The 26,918-nt window shown below is 36.4% G+C and overlaps 1 protein-coding gene across 10 annotated transcripts in view; it reads left to right on the forward strand.

Moving 5' to 3' along the window:
- Positions 1–26,140, forward strand: part of CCDC50 (coiled-coil domain containing 50) — a 115,044-nt gene extending 88,904 nt beyond the window's left edge. For 9 of the 10 annotated variants that reach the window (XM_082461522.1, XM_082461519.1, XM_082461516.1 and 6 more), the window contains one exon: positions 25,215–26,140. In XM_082461522.1, the coding sequence (XP_082317648.1) occupies positions 25,215–25,294 (80 nt within the window). In that variant the 3' untranslated portion in view covers positions 25,295–26,140. The remainder of the gene's footprint in view (positions 1–25,214) is intronic. The other variant, XM_082461523.1, reaches the window with a different exon arrangement.
- Positions 26,141–26,918: the final 778 nt, after the last annotated feature.

Here is a 26,918-nt window from a genome sequence, read left to right on the forward strand (position 1 = left end):
TGGTGTATAATAATAGAGACTGTGATAGTATAAAAAGACTTTTAGAAATAAAATGGGAAACTGGGCTATCTCCTTCCACTAAGAAATAAGCCACCCATTACAAACTCGATCTTTTTTTTTTTTTTTTTTAACACCTTTATTGGAGTATAATTGCTTTACAGTGTTGTGTTAATTTCTGCTGTATAACAAAGTGAATCACCTATATGTATACATATATCCCCATATCCCCTCCCTCTTGCATCTCCCTCCCACCCTCCCTATCCCACCCCTCTAGGTGGTCACAAAGCACCGAGCTGATCTCCCCATGGGATGCAGCTGAGAAAACCATAATTCAAAAAGAGTCATGTACCACAATGTTCATTGCAGACTTGATCTTAAAACATCATTTGCAAGCATAGATTAAAAGCAGGGAACATTTCTTGTCCTGTTTCTTATGTGTGAATTTTCATACCAGTGATAAGAGAAGGTCTGGCATCACAAACCTAAACTGTTTTATTCCTATTGTGGAATGTAGGAGTGGCGCTTACCTTTACACACTGGATTTTGGTCCATCTCTTATTTTTCCTCCTCTTCATCCATACAGTCTCCACCTTGTCCTCTTTCCTCTCATGATTCCAGGTATTTATTAAAGTGCCTTTTTCTGTAAAACCATTTTCTGTAATATTTCACCAACAGACATGCCTTTTAAAAAACAAAACGAAACAATCTCAGAATCTTCCCTCCTCCTTAAAACCCCCAATTTTTATAAGATTAAGTAAAAACTTCTTAATAGATCTTCATCTTTTTGAAAAATATTTATTTATTTTTTAAATTGAAATAGAGTTGGTTTACAATGTTTCAGGTGTACAGAAAAGTGATTCAGTCATACACACACACATATGTATGTGTATATATATGTGTATATATGTATGTGTCTTTTTCAGTTTCTTTTCCATTACATGTTATTACAAGATATTAGGTATAGTTCCCTGTGCTATACAGTAGGTCCTTGTTGTTTATCTATTTTATATACAGCAGTGTGTATCTGTTAATCCTAAATTCCCAGTTTATCCCTCCCCCACCCCTTACCCCTTTGGTAACCGTAAGTCTGTTTTCTGTGTCTGTAAGTCTGTTTCTATTTTGTAAATAAGTTCATTTGTATCATTTTTTTCAGATTCCACATATAAGTGATATCATAGGATATTTGTCTTTCTCTGAATAGGCCTACATCTTAATGTTCACCCTGATCTGGTTCTTACCCAATTCACTAACACAATATGTGATCCTTGATTGGTCCCAGATAAGAAAAAGAAAATTCCTATTCTATAAAAGATTTTAAGGGACAACTGGAGAAATTTGAATAAAGTCTGTATATCAGAAGTATCATATCAGTGTTAATTTCCTGCTTTTAATCATGGTACTCTGTTTATGTAAGATAATGTCCTTCATTTTAGAAAGGACACTAGTGTTTAGAGGTAAAGGGGTATCACCCTATCTGCAGCTTACTCTTAAATGATTCAGGAAAAAAGTATAATTCACAAACATACACACACATACACACACACAGAAAGAGTGAGAGAGACATACACACAGATAAACAAGTGCAGTAAAATAATATTTAGGGAAATTAGGTGAAAGGATTTTAGGATTTCTTTGTACAGTACTATTATTGCAACTATTCTGTGAGTCTAAAATTTCAAAATGAAAAAAAGAAAAAAATTGGACAGATGGTCATGTAGATCATCCTGTTGCTATTACATTTACATTATAAAAGCTTAATCTGTAAAATATTTTCATCATTTATTTTTTAATGAAATGAAGGCTTATAAAACAATAGGCATACTATGATCCAAGTTATATAAGCTATGCGTACACATATATTTTAGAATAGAAAACAGACTGAAACAATAAGCTTATAAATGTGAAGGATAGTCATTCCTTAGCAGTGAGATTTATGGGTAATTTTAATATATTTTTCCTTTGGCTTGTCTATTTTTTCTTAATTTATTCAAATGGCTGTTTTATTTGTTAAAATGAGAAAACAATAGAATTATTATACTTGCAAATTCTTCATTAGATTTTATTCCATCTTGTTTAGGAATTAAGATTACAAGTAACAAATTTATTTTGCATCTTAATTTGCAAAACATTAGTGCCTGTTTTAACCTTGCTGAAATCAGAAATACAATGGTTTCCATTGTATTTGGTTTTTCTTACTTGTTGACATGGAAAAAAATTGAAAACATCTCTTGTTCTTTCTCATACTTTAACCAATAGTTTTCACCTATTTTAACACTTGAATTTTAACGGAAACAAGGACAAACTAAACAAGGACAAACTGAGTCATTTGGATAAGTATATGTACACTTGTCTTGAACCCACTTGGCAAAGGCGCTAAAAAGTGCCAAGTCAGGCACAGGAGAAAATCTAAAGAAACAAAGGCCCTAGATACTGTTTCTATTGAAGGGATAAGTTTAGTTACATTTTTATTTAATGAACAATCAGGGCAGCAAGATTTCTCCTCCTGCCCACCTCTGCTTCTATGGCTCGGAGCCACCTTGTCTTCTTCCAGCTGACTTTACATTTTCGAAGTTGAGAGAGGAGGCATCTAAAGCCTTCAAATGCCATAGAAAACTTCTGCCATATTGTTCAGCAGCAAGCTTAGCAGTAATTTCTCATCTCTTCCAGAAAATACCTGTCAATCAGTTAGTAGAAAAACATTTAAAATTTAATTAAATTATTGAGGGGGCACCTTCAAGATGGCGGAGGAGTAAGACGTGGAGATCACCTTCCTCCCCACAAATATATCAAAACTACATCTACACGTGGAACAACTCCTACAGAACACCTACTGAATGCTGGCAGAAGACCTCAGACTTCCCAAAAGACACCCTCAGGCGACCTGCACACAGAGGCAGGGCCAAATCCAAAGCTGAACCCCAGGAGCTATATGAACAAAGAAGAGAAAGGGAAATCTCTCCCAGCAGCCTCAGAAACAGTGTATTAAATCTCCAATCAACTTGATGTACCCTGCATCTGTGGAATACCTGAATAGACAACGAATCACCCCAAAATTGAGGTGGTGGACTTTGGGAGCAACTGTAGACTTGGGGTTTGCCTTCTGCATCTAATTTGTTTCTGGTTTTATGTTTAATCTTAGTTTAGTATTTAGAGCTTATTATCATTGGTAGATTTGTTTATTGATTTGCTTGCTCTCTTCCTTTTTTAATTTTTATATATATATATATTTTTTTTCTTTTTTCTCTTTTTGTGAGTGTGTATGTGTATACTTCTTTATGTGATTTTGTCTGTATAGCTTTGCTTTTGCCGTTTCTCCTAGGGTTCTGACTGTCCATTTTTATTTTTTTTTAGTATAGTTTTTAGCACTTGTTATCATTGGTGGATTTGGTTTTTGGTTTGGTTGCTCTCTTCTTTCTTTCTCTATTTTTTTATTACATTTCTATTTTTAATTTTTAATAATTTTTTTATATTTTAATAACTTTATTTTATTTTATTTTATTTATATTTTCTTTCTTTCTTTCCTTCTTTCTTTCTTTCTTTCTTTCCTTCTTTCTTTCTTTCTTTCTTTTTTCTCCCTTTTCTTCTGAGCTGTGTGGCTGACAGGGTCTTGGTGCTCTGGACGGGTGTCAGGCCTGAGCCTCTGAGGTGTGAGAGCCATGTTTAGGACATTGGTTCAACAGAGACCTCCCAGCCCCACGTAATAGTAAATGGCGAAAGCTCTCCCTGAGATCCCCATCTCAACGCTAAGACGCAGCTCCACTCAATGACCAGCAAGATACAGTGCTGGACACCCTCTGCCAAACAACAAGCAAGACAGGAACACAAACCCACCCATTAGCAGAGAGGCTGCCTAAAATCATAATAAGTTCACAGGCACCCCAAAACACACCACCCAATGCAGTCCTGCCCACCAGAAAGACAAGATCCAGCCTCATTCATCAGAACACAGGCACCAGTCCCCTCCACCAGGAAGCCTACACAAACCACTGAACCAACCTTACCCACTGGGGGCAGACACCAAAAACAATGCGAACTACAAACCTGCAGAGTGTGAACCAGAGATCCCAAACACAGTAAGTTAAGCAAAATGGCAGAGTGCGAACCAGAGACCCCAAACACAGTAAGTTAAGCAAAATGAGGAGACAGAGAAATACATAGCAGAAGAAGGAGCAAGGTAAAACCCACCACACCAAACAAATGAAGAGGAAATAGGCAGTCTACCTGAAAAAGAATTCAGAGTAATGATAGTAAAGATGATCCAAAATCTTGGAAATAGAATGGAGAAAACCAGAGACGTTTCACAAGGACCTAGAAGAACTAAAGAGCAAACAAACAATGATGAACACCACAATAAATGAAATCAAAAATTCTCTAGAAGGAATCAATAGCAGAATAACTGAGGAAGAAGAATGGATAAGTGACCTGGAAGATGAAATAGTGGAAACAACTACCACAGAACAGAATAAAGAAAAAAGAATGAAAATATTTGAGGACAATCTCAGAGACCTCTGGGAAAACACTAAACACACCAACATTCGAATTATAGGGGTCCCAGAAGAAGAAGAGAAAATAAAGGAACTAAGAAAATATTTGAAGGATTAAAGTTGAAAACTTCCCTAATATGGGTAAGGAAATAGTCAATCAAGTCCAGGAAGCACAGAGAGTCCCATACAGGATAAATCCAAGGAGAAACACGCCAAGACACACATTAATCAAATTATCAAAAATTAAATACAAAGAAAAAATATTAAAAGCAACAAGGGAAAAGCAACAATTAACATACAAGGGAACACCCATAAGGATAACAGCTGATCTTTCAGTAGAAACTCTGCAAGCCAGAAGGGAGTGGCAGAACATATTTAAAGTGATGAAAGGGAAAACCCTACAACCAAGATTACTCTCCCCAGCAAGGATCTCATTCAGATTCAATGGAGAAATTAAAACCTTTACAGATAAGCAAAAGTTAGGAGAATTCAGCATCACCAAAACTAGCTTTACAACAAATACTTAAAGGAACTTCTCTAGGCAAGAAACACAAAGAAGGAAAAGACCTACAATAACAAACCCAAAACAATTAAGAAAATGGTAATAGGAACATGCATATCGATAATTACCTTAAATGTAAATGGACTAAATGCTCCAACCAAAAGACATAGACTGGCTGAATGGATACAAAAACAAGACCCATACATATGCTGTCTACAAGAGACCTGCTTCAGACCTAGGGACACATAAAGACTGAAAGTGAGGGGATGCAAAAAGATATTCCATGCAAATGGAAATCAAAAGAAAACTGGAGTAGCAATTCTCATATCAGACAAAATAGAATGTAAAATAAAGATTATTACAAGAGACAAAAAAGGACACTATATAATGATCAAGGGATCAATCCAAGAAGAAGATATAACAATTGTAAATATTTATGCACCCAACATAGGAGAACCTCAAAACATAAGGCAAATGCTGACAGCCATAAAAGGGGAAATTGACAGTAACACAATAATATTAGGGAACTTTAACACCCCACTTTCACCAATGGTCAGATCATCCAAAATGAAAATAAATAAGGAAACACAAGCTTTAAATGATACATTAAACAAGATGGACTTAATTGACATTTATGGGACATTCCATCCAAAAACAGCAGATCACACTTTCTTCTCAAGTGCTCATGGAACATTCTCCAGGATAGATCATATCTTGGGTCACAGATCAAGCCTTGATAAATTTAAGAAAATTGAAATCATATCAAGCATCTTTTCCGACTGCAACACTATGAGACTAGATATCAGTTAAAGGAAAAAGCTGTAAAAAATACAAATACAAGGAGGCTAAATAATACACTACTTAATAACCAAGAGATCACTGAAGAAATCAAAGAGGACATGTACTCATGCAAGCTACCAGGACAATGGCAGCTCTATTCACCACGAACTGGGAAAATTCCAAGTAAACCTGATTACTGCTTTCTCCCTCCCTGTTACTAACTCTTTATAGAAGGTCTTAAAATTTGGAGCAGGTTCCCAGACTTAATTCAGTCTGACATGTAGGAAAAATCAGGGAAAACAAGATTTTAGTTTAATTACTGACTTCTGTATGGCTAGAGTTGCAGGGATATAAGAGAACACTTAGTTCAGTGCTTCTCAGACTCAAATATGCAAACCAGCCGTACGACTCCAATTAAAAATGCAGGTCTGAGGTGGGGACTTATGTTCTGCCTTTCTAGTATTGTCCGCAGGAGTGTCTAGGCTTCTGCTCTAGGGAGCACACTGAGGAGCAAAATCTGGTTCAACTCCCTTATTTCAGAGACAAATTCCTTGAGACATAGAGATGTGAGGACTTCTGTTTTATTTACCTGTATGGCAGACTATACGACCAGAGCCCCACCTCCACAACACACACACACACACACACACACACACACACAACTACCTGGGATGCCGGATGAAAGGTAATTGATATCCTACTGAAAGTACACAACTGAGCTTGAAGTAAGAAATCTTCAGGAACACCAAGGAAAAAGAACAGAAAACTGGAGAGTAAGTACATGAACTGCCATGGGACACACTGAGAACTACTCACCTAATTTTCTAAATGTGTTCCAGAGAGGGACAGTGACCTACTCAAAATTACATTTTTGTAGGACCATGACTTGCTCAAAATTACATTTTTTCAAACCCCGTGTAAGCGCTTTATCATTAGCTAATAGACACTAAAGAAGATACTTTGTATTATTTTTCAATTAAAAAAATTATGCAATTTTTAAACGTTACACTCCATTTACAGTTATTACAAAATATTGGCTATATTTCCATGTTGCCCAATACATTCCTGTAGCCTATCTTATACTCAGCAGAAACTGAAGAAGGCTTTGACAAATAATAATGAAGACGTACATATCAGATTTAAAACTTACTATAATGCTGGTATGATTTAAGAAGAAAAACAGGAATAGGCAAGTACATCAGTACATCAGCATAGAGAGTAGAAACAGAATTAAGTATAAATGTAAATATATATTTTCTTAGTATCTGAGTAGGCTGCATTTCAATTCAAGGGGAAAAACAAGGTAGATTATTTAATAAATGGTAATGGGACAGCTGACTTTCCTTTGAAGGAAATCAAGATTGGTATACAGTATACGATGGTACATGGTGCATTGTAGTCTAAATTTAAAAAGATCAAATAAATTATGTAATAAATTTGAAACACGGCTGTGAGAAGAAAATAAAACGCAACTGTGAGAAGAAAATAAAGGATACTATTTGTGTAAATCTTAGGAATCCAGAAGCCCCAAATAACAACAAAAGGACAGATTTAATCACATACAAATAAAAACTTATGCACAGCCAAAGGCCCTCTTTAAAACAAAAACAAAGGCCCTCTTTAAAACAAAGTCACAAAACAAACAATCATCTGGGAGAAACAATCTAACACTTATTGATAAAGGGTTACCACACCTAATATAAAAAAGTTTCCTAACAACTTAATTAGAAAAACACAACAACCCATAGAAAAAGTTTAAAAAATACAAACAGATAGTCTGGAGAAGAAATGCAGACGGGAACTTAATGGTAATCAGAGAGATGCAAATTAAGACTGCAGTGCCCACTCTGCCTGATCAGTGGTGTTGATCTTAGGTTTGAACTGATATACTCATGAGAGAAGGAATAGGCTTTACTCAGCACCAAGTTTATTTCACTCTATGACAGGATAAATGAAAGGCAACAACAAATCATGCACGACACCAACAGAGTGGGGTCTTCTGACTATTAGGCAGAGCTTGCAGTATCCCCAAATCACTACACGCTCAGGACATGTGTGATCACAGAGACAGAGCTGAGCTCTTGGAAGCCATCAGCCCTGGATTTGAATACCTTGCTAATTGTACCACTGTCTGGTACTGCAGTATCTCATCAATATCATTTATTTTTTACTTGAAAAAGCGTCTTGATGATAATGTGCAGGTGCTTGGCCAAGTACATACACCTCAGGCTGCTTACCATTTATCTTGGATAGGCTATGGGTATAGTTCTAGTGTTAGTGTCACAAGAAAGATTTAACCAACAGTCAAATACATATGTCCATGTATGTATGTATTTTTATATATATATATATATATATATATATATATATATATATATATATGAAAGAGTATGAATAAATATATACCAGATTGTTGCAGAAAGAATGGAAGAAAGGAAGAAAATTTTATTCTATAAATGACTATATTTTCTTTTAAATTACTATAGCAAACATATATTACTCATGAGTTTTATTTAAGAAATAGTTGGCTTCAGGGACATTTGTTAAGGAAATAACACTATCAGCTAATGCTAAATCTGACCCCAATGTAATAACCTGTGAAATGGACTACAGAATGGCTTACCAGAGTCCCTGATTCTTAGAGGACATTTGGGTCTTACTAAGTGAAGGCCATTCCTACTATTAGGGAGTTTCTGTGACTTGCAGAGGTGTTTCTTCTATGGGTGTCCCACTGCAAGGAGAATGAGGTTTTTTAGTAACTGTCAGACTTCCCTGGCAGCTGGGCCCCTAAACACTTGGATTAGCCTGTGTTTATTTTGTTGTTTTTGTTATTTTGTTTTGTTTTTGGTAGTAAAAACCTCTAACACCTGGCTCCTGAGGCTGAGATATTCAGTCATATCGTGTCTCTTCACATAAAGCCAACATTCCCCAAGAATCTGGTCAAGTTCACGTAGAAGCTTCTCTAGTCCAGTAATATTAACTGTCCAAGCCTAGGATAAGTTTCCAGAGGTCTCAGAACTGAGGTTCTCTGGATGTCGTCAGAACGCAATCTCTAATTGCAGGTTTAAGCCAAGTTCTTGATGGCATCAACTCCACCAGAGTTGACTTGTGGCTCCTGGTGTGACTTGGAGACCTTCACAGTCAGCTCTGATAGATTTCCAATAAGCTTCATCGAGAACCTCGATAGGAATGCTGGCTAATGACGGCTGGCATTTGCTCTGAGCTGAGAGGTCAAGTGACAGTCCCTGCTTGCTCCAGAAGACGGGGGAGAATCTTCGAGATCTTCATCTTGGATTCCAATACTCCCAGTGACCTTTAGGGCCATGTTCTCCCTGGGGAGGGGGTGGGGGGGATTGCCTCATGAGAGCATCAGGAAAAAGATTCCTGGAGGTTCCCAGGGCCCAGCTCAACCCTGTGTGATCAGGGAGACCCTTTGGAATTGTGTGCATGAGGTTCTAGGAAGTTAGATTTCTGAAGCTAGACACTAGCTAGACTCAATCTGTTCTGGAAGCAATTGGGAAGACCCACAGTGAGGTTCTGAGGCCCTCCAGACTCAGTGGGAAGAGAATGAGAAAATCTCCCATCTCCAGGGATAAGATTAGTCCTGGTATGCCAGCCATTCCATTACTGGCCCTGGCTCTCACTAAAGAACAGATTTTGCTGCTGGGGATAAGCTGTCTTTCTCTGGCAAATTTTCACAGTTTTTGGCCTATTTAAAAGGACAGCCCTAATACTCAGAAGATCCGTGGGTATTTAGGTAAATTATTTATGGTCTGAAATCTTGTACATCCACTTTTCAAAGGAGTAATGCAATATGGATGAGAAATGAGTTCTGCCTCAGTGCATACACCATGCTCAGCATTCTTGCAGAATGGTCTTCGCCGTGTGGAGTCTTTTGGCAACCTCTGTGGTTTTTAAACTTTTATGGCCCAAGCATTGCTCAAGGTGAAGCAGGTGTCCATGGAATTTTATTTTAGTAGTAACTTCCTTGTGGAATGGTTATTTGATTGTCTTCTTTATTAGGATATTTCTGGGCTGAGTTTTCAGCATGAGAGCACTGGCTATTATGATTATTTCAAATTCTAAAATAATACAGTAAGAAGGTGTTTTTTTTCATTTTGCCAGAGAATAAATTTAGGCCATGAAAAATTGGATTATTTACCCTAGATGACACAGTGGACACTTACAAGTTCAAATTTGACCTTAAATTTAATTATTCCATTAGACCTAAAGTTCTGAAACTTCAGCATGCATCAGAATTACCTGGAGGCATTTGTAAAAGGCAGATTTCTGGGTTCCATCACCAGAGTTTATGATTCAGTGGGGCCCAAGAATTTGCTCTTCTCACAAATTCCCCAGTGATGTTGATGTTACTGGTCCAGGGACCACAGAGAACCATTGCTCTAGACTATGCTGAGGTTTTGGAAACTCTCATCTGCTATAGTTTATTCCTTAGACACATATAGGTGCTTTCTAGCTTGTAGAGTGCCATCAACATCTTTTATATTGTTATGCACAAGAGTCATTCAAGGACAGTTCTAGGTTGTGTTAGACCAAAGTTTTTATTCTTTGGACTTTCCTTTATGAAAGAAAGACTTTAGCTCCAACGGAATGCTTTGTCACTCCATAATTTGTTTTTATTTCCTTGTGAATACAGGATAAAATCTTGCTTGGGTCTGGGTGAAATAATTCATCCTCCGATACCTCTGAAACAGGTCTGAAATGAAACATTTATTTTTTCCTTTGAAAAAAATGAAAGTTAAACCCCAAGTATATCCTCTCTGTTTGAGAGTACTGAGAACCACGTTCCCCAGCTCTGTGATGATTATGACTCTTAGTCTTGGCTCCCGACTCCACATTGTGTGATCAGGCCTAAGGCCCCCCCTCCAGGAACATTCATGTTTTTCATTTGTCAAGTCAGAGTGATACTTCGGCGAGGATCAGATTAGTTAAGAGATATGAAAGAATTTGTACATTCTAAAAATATGAAATGGCACTCTTATTTTTAAAAGACAGAAATGACCAAGGACAAAACTATCTTGCTAGGATAGTCTGTCTCTAGAAACATCAATATAATGAACTAACTGTTCTGCCGGAATAGTCACAGATGAGTAGGAAAGCCCAGCTGGCTCTTAACACCTGTGGGCCACACATGTCTCTCTATTTCAGAGGTCTTGAAGGTCCTTGGTTACTTTCAATAGGTTATATGTTATTTCTGCTGACAGCAGTCAGTGGGGTATCAATGTAACTTACTGAAATCCTTAGAACAACTCTACCATGATTCACATATAATTTGGCTGTAGCCATAAAATTATGTCTCAAGTATATCTTAATGGGTGGCCTACTAGCGCTATTTATTGCCTTCATTCTAAAAGACATTTAAGTGCTGTGCTGTTTTCTTGAACTAAAATAGTTAACATTTAAAATAACATTACCTTTACCCCCAAGATTACATTAAAATGATGGTTTCAGGTTTCATTTAATTCTTCACTAAATGAGAGTGTGATAGCTGAAAGACAACAAAATTTCTGGGGTGCCTTTTGAGAGGAATCAGAAATTAGTTGCTAACAGAGAAAACCCCTGAACTCAAAAACTCATCGTATATTCTGTATTGCTTTGCAGAAAATACCTAAATTACTCATAAAACTTTTATGAATGAGGCCATTTTTGAAGCTGAAAAGCATAAAATAATGCTGAAACTCTTGAAGTGAAGATAAAAATGTTCCTCAAACCACCTCCCCTCCCTTTTGTGACCCAGTTTCTAGTGGAAAGCTCTCTTACAAAACTGTTCTCCTTTTACTTCCTCTTTTCTCAGTGATTGATGTGTAGGGAATTTTGTTTTGACTGGGGTAACTTCGGAGGAAAATACATCTTTTACTCACTGGATTCAGCACATGTTTGTTTCTGTTTGGCTCCCAAGGGCAGGACGCTGTCATTGACTTTTTTTTTTTCTTTTTCCTTTTTTTGGCCAATCTTCTCATCATATCCATCTATGGTCATTGTAGGAGATGGTAAAGCATTTACAGACTGGCATTCAATTGGAAATCCTTTATCGCATCAGTTGGAATCCTGATGGGAAAATGAAAACTGCATTAGTCATTGAAAATAAAATAGATTTGATATCGGATATCACTACACAGTAGTTAAAGAGTTGAAAGAGCAAAAAGGAAACACTGTGGCCTAGAATAATAGCTATAGGAAGAGCCTGGGATAAAGAGGAAACAGTGAAGATAAGGGACACATTGTGGCTGGTTTGGAGAAGCAGAAAGAAGCTGCAGGCTTGGTCAAGTGTCATTGCTACAGCAGCTACAGTGGTAGGGGCCTAGGCTGAAAGGAAATTCTTTGTCCCCTCCTCCTACTTTCCAGGTTTGCTCTCAGAGTGCTGCCTCTTGGTGGTAGGTCACAGTCAGCCAACCAGCACGGGAATCTGGGAAATAGAGTTGGTGTATTTTGAGACCCAGTATCTCAGAGTATAGAATGAATGTGGAGGCGTGAGCAAACTGATAACTAATCAACATAGTCACAATAATTTTTAACACAAAGAGAGTAATTTCTTAGCATACTTTTTCCTTATTAATATACTACCATCACTTCAGGGTCCTGTACTTAAATATATAATGAAGTTTTCATCAAATAGCATTTAAGATTTCTAATTTTCAACTCTATATGTTTGTCATTCTGTAATTCATGGATTTCTGTCTGTCTCTCTGTATCGTTGATAAGCAGTATTTTAAATTACCATAGTATATTTTACACATACATATTTATACATACATATATACTCATATAGGGTAATTTGGAATATGGGATTTTCACCTTCTGTGCTGATCTGAGAACTTAATTAATCCCTATATATGGTGCAACTTCATGGTATCTAATAACCTAGGACAATTTCAAACATGTTAAAGCAATTTAAAAATAACCGAAGTATATGAAAGTTTATTTCCTCTAAAGAAAAAGAATTTGAGAACATAAAATAATAGCATTTTTAGAAAAGGACTTTAGAGCTCATCTAACCGATGAACCTTAAGTTTCTAAAACTAGTTCCACACGACAGTCAATTCTTTCTTAAAGATTTTAGTGCTGGACTGAGATAGTAATGAAAAAGCTGAAATAAATTTACTCTCAACACATGTAACTTCAATTAACCCAGTTTTCTTGAATTGTATGAACTGGAAATGTTTTAAGTGGATGGATGAGAAAAAGGAACTCAAAAAGAGATGAGCATGGGCTAGATTGGGATGTTAGCTCATTCCAAAGAGTTATAATTAGGATCTACACTATCCAAAAGGCAAATATGCTTTGAGGTCTGCTCTGTCTATATACCTAGGGGAAAATATTTGATTTCTTTGGTGGGAAAAATTACCAAATGGTTTATGAGAGTGAGGCAGGAAGCATACATAGTGTAACAAGCACTAACTGAGCCTTCCTATAATGGAGTAGATCTGAGGCTTGTCCTTTATAAATAAGAACTAAGAGAAAGTGCAGAGCTGGAAACCAGGTTTAGGGCTCACGTTTCTCCTCTGTAAATTAAAGAAGGGAAAACAAACCATCTTTTTCAGGTCAGAGACTCTGGCGTTATTATTCTTACTGAAGCTAACATAAACTGCTTTCAAAACAAGAAAATAAACTTGTTGCCCTTCCTGAAGCACTCCAGCCCACCAGACCCCTAAACACAATCTAAGTTCTTGTTATGTTACAATCATCTGCATTTTCCCAAACATACATTTTTCTTCCATATCTTTGCTCCTACTTTTCTCTTAGCAAGAAATGTCCTCTCCTCTTTTGCCCTTCCTGTGGAAATTCAACCTATCTTTCAGATTCCATGAGTGTCAATAAGCCCCTCCAAGATTCCCTTTGCTTCATTCAGTTGCCTCTTCCTTACGCTTAGAACTTTCTGCCGTATTATTTTCTGTCTCCTACACAAACAGTTCCTTATTTTAGGAGATACACTCCTCTGATAATACTACAACAGACTACTAGGCGTGAAAGACTTACACTCTTTTCTCCAGAAAGTCATACACATTTATATACAAAGAGCTGTATATAGAGTTTGTTAAAAGAGCTAAAGATTTAAAAGGTGGAATCTTTTAGACTCCTAATGTACCTTTTTTTCTTTAAAATTAAGTATCTGATGTTTCTTTTCCTTCCGTTTCCTTTACCTCCCTTCCTCCCTTTACACTTCCTTCCCTCCTCCCTCCCTCCCTCTTCTTCTTTCTTTCCTTCCTTCCTTTTTTTTTCTTTTCTTTTCTTTCCCTTCCTTCTTTCTTTCTTTCTTTCTTTCTTTCTTTCTTTCTTTCTTTCTTTCTTTCTTTCTTTCTTTCTTTCTTTCTTTCTTTCTTTCTTTCTTTCATCTTTACAGAATAGTGGTTTCTACTTTTTATTTAGAGAATCAAATGTTTGGGTAATTCTTTTCTTAGAGAGGAAGCATATCTCAACAAAGCAAGTACAGTTGAAACCTTATATACTTATAACCCAATATACTTACTCTGAAAAACTTTGTTGAAGAAAAACTATATTACACTCTAATATTATGTCTTTAAGGACATTATAGAATTAAGTAGTGAAAAGAACATTGGACTTCATGTATAAAGATGTGGGATCAATTTTATGATCCACCAGTTAGTATGTATGTGAACTTCCAAATTAATGTTATATCCCCAAGCCTACTACAACTCTGTAAAGTAAAAAATAAAAATACTTACATGACTGTAGAGATCAGATGAAACACAAATGAAAACATGTGTGAACTGTGTATTACATTAGCTAAGTTGTAGAAGTTGTTTTTCTTGTCATGAATGGATAAGAATACTTAAATAAAATCACATTTAAACATAAGCATCAAGTTGCTCTTGGGATATGAAACATTTCAGGGAAATAAAGAAGAATACTACTTTATCTAAAATGCCTCATGTATTGCTCATTGTATAGCTAATTTTTAAGAAAACTAAATGTGAGATCTAAAACTCATTTGCATCCTATGCACTGAATTAATACCAGTGAAAGGAACTATAGCGTAGTGAGAATGGCAGTGGTCTTACCTCAGACACATCTGTGTCCTCCTCTTAACGTCTCTTAGCCTCACGTCTGCGTGGCAGATGTGGTATAACCAGGCTGGTAGGGTAAAGAGCCCCTTTAGTAGTGGGGCTGGATATGAAAGGGGAAGCTTTGCTTTTCTGGGGACTTTTTCTTGTGACCTGATAGTTTCCTTCTCCTCAGAATGGATAAGCCACGGCTGGCATTATCTAACTTTAGATTTCTCCACTGATCAGGGACCCTGATGATTTAATGACACATAAATTGTATTCCCTGAGATTCTCCTTGTCAGAAGTTTAATGGTGGAAGCAGATGTCCCTGTAGTACCATCACACTTACATAAGAGTCCCATCATGAGTGGGTACCACATAGAATCACTATTCTTTTCATTTTTGTCTTAAGACTCTAAATGAGACTTTAAAATTACAGAAGAGACCCTAGAGGCTACAATATTTTCAATTAAACCAATCATTTCCAATAAAGGAATGAGATATACTTAATTTTTAAAATGCCAACATTTCATGACTTCTTCATTTACAAGCTATATGCTTTTATGCAAGATATTTTTCCCTGAGTCTTACTGTTATTTTTAATATTCTTTGAAGTCTCAGAGATGCAGTTGATTATTTAAAATAATATTTTAAAGATAGCCATATGTAATGTTTCTCTTTAGAAGAATATTATATAAAAGAGAATCATAGGGGGGCTTCCCAGGTGGCGCAGTGGTTGAGAATCTGCCTGCCAATGCAGGGGACACGGGTTCGAGCCCTGGTCCGGGAAGATCCCACATGCCGCAGAGCAAATGGGCCCGTGAGCCACAACTACTGAGCCTGTGCATTTGGAGTCTGTGCTCCGCAACAAGAGAGGCCGCGATAGTGAGAGGCCCGCGCACTGCGATGAAGAGTGGCCCCCGCTTGCCACAACTAGAGAAAGCCCTCGCACAGAAACGAAGATCCAACACAGCCATAAATAAATAAATAAATAAATGGATCATCACGTTTTAAAAAAAAAAAAAAAGAGAATTATAATCTCAAAAATGCCAATGGAATACTTTTTACTTGCATTAGACTTTTTTCATCTGCCTGTTCTAGTTACATGTAACTAATTACAATAAGTCTTTCCCATTCACAGAAGCATTGTTAATCATTTTCTTTACCAGTGATCCCTAAAATAATAATTTGTATTTCTGCAGAGTGAGAAGCTTTTGTGCATGTATGTTTGTGTGTGGGCACACATGTAAAATTATGGATGAGGATATTAATGTCTACAGTAGGAAAGATCAGTTTACAGATTCCTGAATTATTTTTGTTTTATACATCTATCTATACATCTGTATACAGTAAAATGCTTATAAGTTTAACTGAGACCATATGATTTTATCATATGACTAACCACAAAGGAGTATTGGTAAGTAGCGCTTATATTCATTCATTTGACATTGATGGAGTACATAGTGTGTGCCAGTCATTGAGAAGAACAATGGAGACATGAAGAAGATAGGATCCACACCCTCAAGGAACATGGAATCTGCAGCCTAGAGAATATACACGTAAATACATTGACTATCATAAAACAAGACAGTCTTGTAGCTGAGATTAGTTCAATGAGCTATGAGAATACACAGCAGCAGAATTTCCCCAGTCCCTTGGGAGAGAGCAAACAAAGTTTCCTGGGTGATGCTCCAGCTGAGTCAAGAAAGGATGACGTGCAGAGGTGCGGATGCTTGAAAGAGCATGTTTTATCAGGGATTCGTTCAAAGCGTGTATTTCAATATGATTGAAATGTCAGTATTTGGTATACACATTTCAGTATAACTAGAATGTAGTCTGCAAAGCAAATGTGGTTAAGCGAGGAGGCTGCAGAGATTGGCAGTGCCAGACCGGGGAGGGCCACGCTCAGGGGTTGATATTTTATTTTGAAGGCTGTAGGAATCCAACGAGCGGTTTTAAGTAGTGCTGGAAATGAGAAGTAGCTTGATCAGTTCTTCATTTTACAAAGATCATCCTGGTAGGATTGTGGTAGAAATACTGAAGGTCATTAAACTGAGGGCAGGGAGAAGAGGGAGGCAGGTAATGTAAATGGCAAGGTTTTAAACATCAGGAACTGTGCAAGGGAAAAACATCTGACAGAACCAAGAGACCTTTGTGGGTAGACTCAAGAGGCTTGAGGACCAATTATATGTGAGGAGTAGGGGAGAGGGAAGGACCAAGCATAATTCCTGGATTCTCAAGTAGGCAAGGTGGTGGTCCCATTGACTGAAAAGGGAGGCGGTTTGGAGAGATGATGAAAAGTACTGAGTGATCCCGTGGGGACTAAGATGACCCCTGAAAAAAGTAGATAGAGAAGTGCAAAAGGCATTTGTTGGGGCCAGGTACTTTGGAGAAACACCTAGGTTGGAAGAATAGATCTGTGCTTTAGCAACCCAGTGTTAATTGAAATCCAAAGAGTAGATGGGGCCACCCAGGGAGATCAAATACAGTAAGAGGAAAAGAAGGACAAAGATGGAACTCTGAGAAACATTGTCTTTTAAGGGGTAGCTGAGAGAAAATGAATTCGTGCCAGAGGTTAAGTGGCTAGAGATGTAGATGGAAAAATAGGTGAGAATTGCATCATGGAAGTCTTCCAGGAGAAAATTTCAAGAGGTTTGGTCCAGACTTCTATATATTTCAGAGGAATTAAGTAAGATCAAGGCTGAAATGTGTTTATTTTATTAGGAAAAATGGGATAACTGATCACCCTTGTGAGAAAAATTTCCCTGGAGAGATAGGGATAGAAATCACATAGTAGTAGGGTGAGGGCAGAATGGAAAGGAGAAAATGTAGACTACTTTTAAAGTAGTTGGTTACAGAGGAAATTAGGGAGATTAAAGGATGGCTAGAAGACCCTGGAAATCAGACTGAACATTTAATTCTTAATAATGGGAGAGAGATTCATATGTACCTATGTATGAAGAGAAAGGAAGCAGTAGAGAGAGTTGCTGAGAGTACAGAAAAGAAGGAAGATATCGTGAGGTCCCTAAGGAAGAAAATGTGATTTAGGGCACAGCTTGAAGGATTATGTTTGACTTGATATAAGATCAACTTACTTGTGAAACTGGAGAGAGATGATAAGAGCCAGTGGAGATACAGCTATTTATTGATGGACAGGGATGAGGTAAAAGCAGGAAATTGAATGATGACCTATATCTTGGGAAGTAAGAGAAATCTCCTCTGTGATAAAAAATAAAATAAAATGGCAACATTTCTGTGGATGTTTTCGTAGGAATTCTGATGGTCTCCATGAAATTGAAATGGTATACTAAAAATATAAAATGATTTGTCCTAAAAAATGTTGTGTGGAACAAGATATTGATAAATTTTCTTCAATCATTTTTTTGTATTGCTGTGGATGTCAATGTTTAGTACTTTATTGTGGCACATTTTTAATTACAAATATGACAAAAAAGCCACAGTGACCAATTGAAAATAGTTTATGGGAGTTGAAGATGATAGGGGAATCAAAAGTTTATGTATTTCACAAAGTGAATGTGTGATTGGCAGGACTTAAGAGAGACCAGAAGTTGCAGAGTGACTGCGGAGTCCAGGGTCTCTCATAATGTTGAGCCTTAAAAATATATTTTTGATGTTATCTCTAAGATGTCACATACACAGTGACTGAATTTTCTAGAGCATAAACATAATTAATTTGTTAAATGTAAACCTTTAACATACATCAGTTTCGTAGCCATATTTTGGCATTTCTTTATTCTGCAAGTGGGAACCTCAAAAAATAGAAATGGCCTTGACTTTACTTGCCCACTGAGATGCCCTGGTGCTCAGATGGTAATGACGGGTCTTAGAAGCATAACTGAGGAAACTTCCATCCCAAGATCATATATTTGGGTTTTTAAAAATTATTATTTGGGGAGGATAGTAGAAACAGAAGAAAAGGGAATGTTTGTTGATAGAGTCTGTCCACTTATTTACTAATGTATCAGCTGATTGGAAATTAAGACTAATCCATTCTGAATCTGGTTAGCATAGTAAATCTATATAATAATTTAATAGAGGTTATGCTAAACCAATGTTGCACATTTCTGGGTTAGCTTATTGTTTACTATCAACTGAACAAGGAATAGTTTATATAAGCAGAAAAACTCTACCCATACAGAATTCTACTGTCTAGATGTCTTACTTATGGAAAATCCTATCGAAACCTAGAAGTAGGCAAAATATTCATTCTGAACAACTTAAAATAGGAATATACAACATACTTTCAGCACTAGAGTTGCCAGACAATTTCAATTAAATATTCTGGGATACTTGATAGAAAACTGTTTAGCCAAAAATAAATAACATGGTAAATTTGATAATCTCTGTTGTACTCTATATTGGGTATCGTGTGGCTTTTAATATCCAATTTTTCCCAAAAATCTCATTTTTTTTGCTTCAACATAAATGAAAAGCATAATAAGAAATATGCAGTGTTCCCGTCTTACTATCTTGAACATTCATTTTTTTTTTTTGTTCTTTAGTCTATACACTTCTCTCAAGTCTGTACATTTCTTTTCCCATACCAGTAATAAACCATTTTATACAATAATGGTACAGCAAGTTCTTTGTTGAAAAAGAATATTTTAATTCATTGAGAAATGCTATTCTTTCCAAGATGTGAACATCATATTCAAAGCACCAACTCCTCTCTAAAGAAAATATGAAAGGAACTATTTTTAAAGTAGCAGCAGGAAGATTAGAATATTTCATCAAAATAAGGAAGTTACTCACAATTAGCCAAGCCCAAAACACTCAGGGGACATGACATTGAACTTTCAAAAGGCAATGCTTCTCCAGATATCTGGAACTTCTGGTGTACATATGTATTTCTCCAGAGAGCAATTTAGTTCTGTTGCAATTCAAAAGTTAAATTTAGAAATGACCTTCTATTAGGGGTGGGATAGGGAGGATGGGAGGGAGAGGCAAGAGGGCAGGGATATGGGGATATATGTATATGTACAGCTGATTCACTTTGTGATACAGCAGAAACTAACACATCATTGTAAAGCAATTATACTCCAATAAAGATGTTAAAAAAAAAAAAAGAAATGACCTTCTATTTATTCTTACATCTGAAAGATAAGAAACTCAGTAAAAAAAATTAATATAGATTCCAGGTGGGCAAATCTTTTGATAAGGTTGCTAATTATTTCCTACCTTAAAAAAGTTCCACAAGATAAAAACAGGATGAAGCAAAATGAACACCAATGCCTTAAAAGATAAAGGGGGGCAGGTTTAAAACAAAATAAATTTGTCCCTACTGAGTAGGTGGTACACAGTGCTAATAATAATAACAATTTTAGTCAAATGCAATGCATGAAACTTGATTGAATGCTGGTTTAAAAAAAAACTATAAAAGACATTTTTGGACATTTGGAGAAGTTGAATATAGAGTGGATGTTAGATGACATTATGGAATTATTGTCCATTTTCTGAGATGTAATAAGAATACCACAATTTTATAAGAGAATGTCCTTATTCCTAAGAGAGCATGCTGAAGTATTAGGGTAACAGGACAAAAACAAAAACAAAAACGAACAAGTGGACATTTACCCTATTTAATTCTATTCATTGATTGTAAGATGTACCACTGTTGTTTAACAACTAAGAGAGAGAAATGCTGTCAATAAAAATAATACTACATGCTTTCATACCACGTTGCATTTTATTTTTTATTGATAGAGCTTTTTAAGTCATTCGTGAAAGTTTGCATAATTATACATCTCTTTGTACATACCTAAAAAATGAAAACATAAAAAAAAAAAATCATTAAATTTTCCTGACACTTCTCCACACTCAGAGTCTGACTCTTTTGGATCTTGTTTGGCCTCACTGCCACCCACATCCATGTCATTTCTTCCAGTATCATCCTCTGTACCACTAGGAAAACTGATGTTGCAGAATTTCTTCAAAGAGTGCTTCACCGTTTACTTTGGGACTTTTTTCCAAGCTGCAGACACCATTTTGCAAGGGTTGAGGATGGTGCTTTTGATGCTTGTCCTTGGGCAGGTAATGACCACATCCCCAATGCCATCTGGCAGCAGCAATTACAAGACACCATCGGTTCAGGACACATCCCAGTTTTAGAAATATTGAAACTGTGGAACAATCTGTATGTCTTAGAACAGATGAAACTTGGTATGTTTAGTTTAATTCAGGCAACACTTAAAGCTCATTTACTAGATTTCATTTTACTCTTCATTATACTTAGTATGTTTAATCTGGTTTTTAAAGCCATAGCTTATTATTAAAAGCAACAAATATAGAATTGAAAAGAGTAAAATCATTGGCATATTGTTTTATAGTTTGAAAGCTGCTTTCATGTGTCCCAACTAATTCAATTTTCCAACACATTAAATGCTTGCTAGGTACTATTATTGTTGGGTTACTATTTGGGTTGTTGTGGACTATTATTTGTTTGCATGCCCACTTTACAGATGATTAAATGGTTAGATCATGAACACTAGTAAGTGCTCAAATGTGAATTCAAATGCAACCTGCATGGTGCCAACATGCATTTTCTTTCCACCCACTCTTCTACCAGGGAGGAGAGAGTGAGGGCAAGAGAAAGCAATGCTGGCTTTAGGAGGGCAATGACCACAGCTACACAGCCCCACAGAAATGCAGACCAGAGGACAATATATAAATAAAAGAGCTCAGAAATAGAGTAGTTTAGAGATGCTAAGTGTTGCAGTAAAAAATATTAGGCCCGAATTTCCCTGGTGATCCAGTGGTTAGGACTTGGCACTTTCACTGCCGAAGGCCTGGGTTCAATCCCTGATGGGGGAACTAGAATCTCACAAGCCATGTGGAGCAGCAAAAAAAAAAAAAAAAAAATCAGGCCCCTTCTTAGTATTAGTCAATGTCCATGATAGTATCAGTTGATTTGAGGCCTTGAAAAAAAGTTAACTAGTGTTTCTTATGCTTGCTGTTTCTTTTTCAATAGGGAAGCAGTCCAGTTTAGAAAGTTAAACTTCCCAGTTAATTAAAATTATTTTATTTCAAAAACAAGTTTCTGGGGATAACATATATTCAAAACATTAATAAACTGTCATGTATTTTACATTGTACTCAAATAATCATGACCTTGACATCCTAAACTAAGCCTTTTCTATTATTCTTCTGATTATTAACATAATATGTATGTTTTATAGATGATTTGGAATATCCAGGATGGTAAGAAGGTATAAAGAAAGAAAGAGTAAAATTCAAATTAAAAATGCCCCACAAAATTCAAACACTGAAATACAATCATTACCAAAATTTGGCATATCCTTGCTGGTTTTTTTCTGTGCATTCAAAAATATAACTAATATATTGAAAATATTTAGTACCCTGCATTTTTCCACAGACATAATTGTAATCATTACATAGTATTCCATTTAAAATAACTAATATTCTTTTTGACTGAGTGAATTTCAAAAAATAATAAAACTATCATGTAAATGATGTATGTTAGACATTCGGAAAGCAAGGGTATGGTCTATTTTCCTACTGCCTCTTTGAACCCCCAATATAAAAATGTTTAAATGCACTAGGAGCTGGCTGGGTGAACAGTCCACCTGGAAGTTAGTCATTTTGGGGGGAAGGCACAGGCTAGAGTGTTAGTGAGGATTGCTCAGGGATTTTGTCCTGTGACCTGGTGTCATATACAATGCCCTGGAGGACACTATGATTATGAAACCTGCCTCTCCTTTGGTAGAGTCTGGCCTGTTTCTCTAAAGCTCTGCTTGTCATACATTTAAAGCAAGGATGAAAGATTTCTTTAGAACCAGCTTTATGTTAGCTCAGGGCTATCATAAATCAGCTCTTTGGGGATCACTTCAAACAGTTGAATGTGAACTGCTTTGCTTGCCTCATCATTAGACTTTGAGATGTTAATCTTCCATTCTGGAGTTTTGTTTTATTCATTTGCCAAATTATTTCAGTATACTTGGATTCCGTTTAGAGTTTGACGTCTGTGAGTTTTATGTTTGAGACCATGGGGGGAACAGTTTACATTTTAGTATTATTGTCTCTATAAAGGCACCTTGAAAGCTTCAAAACCATCTTTAGTGCACAGTGACTTTATCTGAGATATCCAAGGAGTGAAGAGCAAAGCATTTTGTGAAAGGATTAGAATAATTAGGGCGCTAGAAGTCCACCTTTGCTGCCTAAGCTCTGTTTCAAGTACAGTCTTTCTCAAAATCATTACCTCCAAGTCTCTCTGCCATGTTTTCCATCAGAAGATGTAAGATATAAGATGTAAGATGCTAGAAACTGCCCTTTGTATTTCCTCCAATCTATCTTGTAGACATGTATATGTTTAGAAAATGTCAGGAGCCCTTTAATATCCTTTCTATGTTTGAGAAATTTCCCTCAATTAAATGCGTGACCCTATTCTCAATTCAGAATCCAGATATTTGTCCTCCTTGTCTTCCTTGCAGCAGGGACACAGGCATGTGACCTAGACCCTCTCAAACAGAAACACCCTCACAAGAGAGCTACCTGAGGGAGCATTCGCCCCCTGGGAGCCATTTGCAGGAAAGCCTGGTGGCCAAGGTGTCTGGCCTCTGAACAGCTGCTGTGTGTGTCCCCACTGGTACTAAGAATGGGGTCTGCAAAAGCAGTCCCCGGACTCTGTTCTTGGTTGCACACAACCAGCTCTGACTCTGTCTCCACCTCAGGTATATTTTAAGCCACCTAACATGCAAAGCAGACTCTTTTTCCCCTTAAAATGGAAGGAATTTTGTGGTTTGCAACTCTAAAGCCCGAGAAACACACCCTGTCCCCTTACCCACTATGCTGCACTCATTGTCTCCCCAGCACAGGAGCCGTGTCTTATTCCTCTTGATCATTTTCCTCATCTTTATCCACCGTCACAACTAGCACCATTTCACAGGGTTTACAAATGCATCAACTCTGTAAATTGTTTTTGTGTCAAATTAAATTATCTTAAGGCAGCCCCAGGCAGCTCTGTAGGAACTGTTTACTTTACAGTAATGAACGAAAGAGGCTTTCCCCTACACTCTTCATAAATAATACTTAAGAAATAATTCTTTGATGAGCAAAATCAATATCTCTGTATAATGTGAACACAGATTTTCTGAACAGGACCAGTAGAGGAAAAACTGACCAGAAAGATTTACTGATTTGCAGATGTAAAAGAGGAAATCCATGTGATTTCCAGAACCCAAGTGAAAATGAACAGTTGCAATTGAGAATAAATCCTTCAGTTGAACAGTCACATTTTGTTTGTCCTGATCTAAGTCAATGTGGTGGAATGGACATAGGAAGAATAAACTGGGATACTTGTGTTCAACTCTTGTTCCCTTCCTTAGCTCTGTGATTTGGATAAGTTAGGACTTTTAAAACTTGGCTTTGGTCATTTTCAAAACAATTAACACACCGTCCCCCTTAAAGGCTTGTTATGGGGGTAGGAGAATGAAATTATTAGCATATGATGGTACATTATAACTTGTAATAAGGATTATAAAAATTATTCCTAGCGTTTTGTTTTGTTTTTTTTCTCTCCAGTATGTTGTTTTTCTATTGAAAAATTTCTGACTACTCCAGAGAATTTGAGATTAAAGTAAGGAATATATGTTGAATATCTGCTTTCTTAAATATAATCTTTCCATTTTCATGGGGATTTTATTGGAAAGAATAAATAATATACTTATACTCTGGAGAGCATTAAAACCTTAAAAATGTATCTATATCTTATAATTAAATAAGAAAAGTTTTCTGTTAGGATTTTTGAGCTGCAACAGACAGATAGTCAAACCTAGCCAAAATAACCACCAGTAAAAGGAATCTTATTTTTCCCTTTTCATAGAACTGGGAAGTTCAAGGAAAAAATTTAAGGCATAGCTGGATTCAGGTACTTTAAGTACTGTCATCAGGAGTCTTTCAGATTCTGATTTCTCTATGTTGAGTTGCTTCTGGGCTCTTTACTGGAATCTCTAGACTTGTGTTCTTTCAGTTTAGCAACCCCAAGAGAAAGGGAAGGCCTTTCGGGATAGGGCCAGCAAAGTTCCATATGTTCTCATTGGTCCAGGCTGAGTTATGTGCCTATGCATGATCTAATCACTGTGGTCAGGAGGATGGGGTCCTCTGTTGGGCCACATCTGGATCACATGCCTAATCCTGTAGCTGGTGCAGTCAACAGTCTTTGAACCACAGGGACTGAGAGTGGGCGGGAGAAAAGATTCACAGGGAGAGACTGTATAATGAAAAATTATGCCCACTTCATACATTTTGAGAAGCAGCCAGAGCTAATGTATTAAGAAATATCTGTAGAAAGTGCTAAAATTTACTTGCCTTCAGGAAGTCTTGTTCTCTATAGCTTTTATCTCTAATTTAGTAATCAATAACTTAGACACTCTCCCTATTACCTAGACAGGTTGTTTTGCAGCATTACTGAGGATATGAATGACGATAAGGTGCCCATGCTATCATCAAGGTGGACAGATGCCTAAAGAGTATTTCTAAGATGGCCAAAAAGAGAAAAACAATAAAGTGGTCTGAAGAACAAAATGCTGTGGAATGTGGCCATTTGGAGCCTGCTTCTGTGAATTTTTAATAAAAGTCTCCCCTACTCTTTGACCTAAAGTCACCTCTGTCTGATATGTAGATTATAACCCATGTTTTTCTTGATTTGACATTTGTTTAATATACCTTTGCACACCCTTTAATTTAAACGTTTCTGAATCATTTTTTTTAGGTGTCACTTTTTATGTGCATGTGCTCACATTGCTACTTTGTGCTTCAATGTGAAATCTTTTCTTTGAATAGGTGAATAAGCTTATTTACATTTATTGGTATTGCAGATATATTTGTTTTTTGTCTGCAATAATTTTATATTATGTTTTCTGTTACATATTTTTAAATATTCTGAATTCTTTTCTGTGTTTATTTGCAGTTCTTCTGATATTTAAGATGATTGTTATTATTTTTCTCATAATTAATTTATAACTGTACCACTGTGTAATCCTCATAGTTCTGTAAGCCCCTACAAAATATCTGTTATAGTTTATAATCTTTCTTTATAATTTTTATAATTCTTTATAATCTTTCTTCTCACCCAATTTTAGTCAACACTATTAACTTTCTTTACCTTTATATGGTAAAAGATGTCTTATTCTGTTGCTTTTCTTGTCACTCTAGATGTTATCCTTTGAGTCCCAGTTACTGCTGGAGAGGCATCTCCTAGCTTTATTCAACTTCTACTCTCTTTCACCTTCCGCCTCTCAAGTTATATTAATTACATTTTCCCTACATCATCAGCTCTTATAATTAAATTCTATCCTGTCACTTACTCCTAACATTTTTTAAGTGTCTTTGTTTTGCAATCAAATATCTTCTATTTTCACTGCCACTCCTTTTGCATTTCTCTAGTCATCTCTTGGTTGACTCAAGTTTTCCCTCCAGGGGCTAGGGTTGGATCCTTGGTCGGGGAACTGCAAACTGAGCAGAGGCCAAAAAAAAGAAAGGAAATACACTTTGCTTCTGTTTTTGTTTTTCTTTTTTCCCTAGAAAGACTCGGGATCAGCTGTCAAACTATTTCCTTTCTACTTGAAACTCAGCTTGGTTTGATGGAAATTCCTTGGATTACATTTTATTTCCTAGAATAAGAGATATTTCTTTATCATCTTCTGCCTTTGAAAGCTGCTATGGGATAATCTGAGACCAATAAAATATTTTCACTTTACTAGTGATATGAAGTGTTTGCTTAGCTGCCCAAATAATTCTTTGTCTAAAGTCAAATAACTTCTGTAGGAAATAGCTCAATGTTGACAGGTCTGAGTCACTTTTCCCTGGTACATGATTTACTCTTTTAATATGCAAATTTAAGCCTTTTTTTTATGCCAGAAAAATTTCCTTCAGTTATATTTTTAAATATTTGTTCCGTCTTATTATCTTGGTTTTTTTCTTCAGAGACCATGTTATGTCTATATTTGCTCTGGGTTTTTTTCTTCAGAGACCATGTTATGTCTATATTTGCTCTGCTTCGCCAGTCTTCTATTTCTGTTATTTTTACTCTATTTCATCCATTGTTTTATTCCATTTTCACCCCATTTCATATCTATCATTTTCCACTAA

The sequence above is a fragment of the Balaenoptera physalus genome, assembly GCF_965194825.1.
Source record: "Balaenoptera physalus genome assembly, chromosome: 4".
NCBI lineage: Eukaryota > Metazoa > Chordata > Mammalia > Artiodactyla > Balaenopteridae > Balaenoptera > Balaenoptera physalus.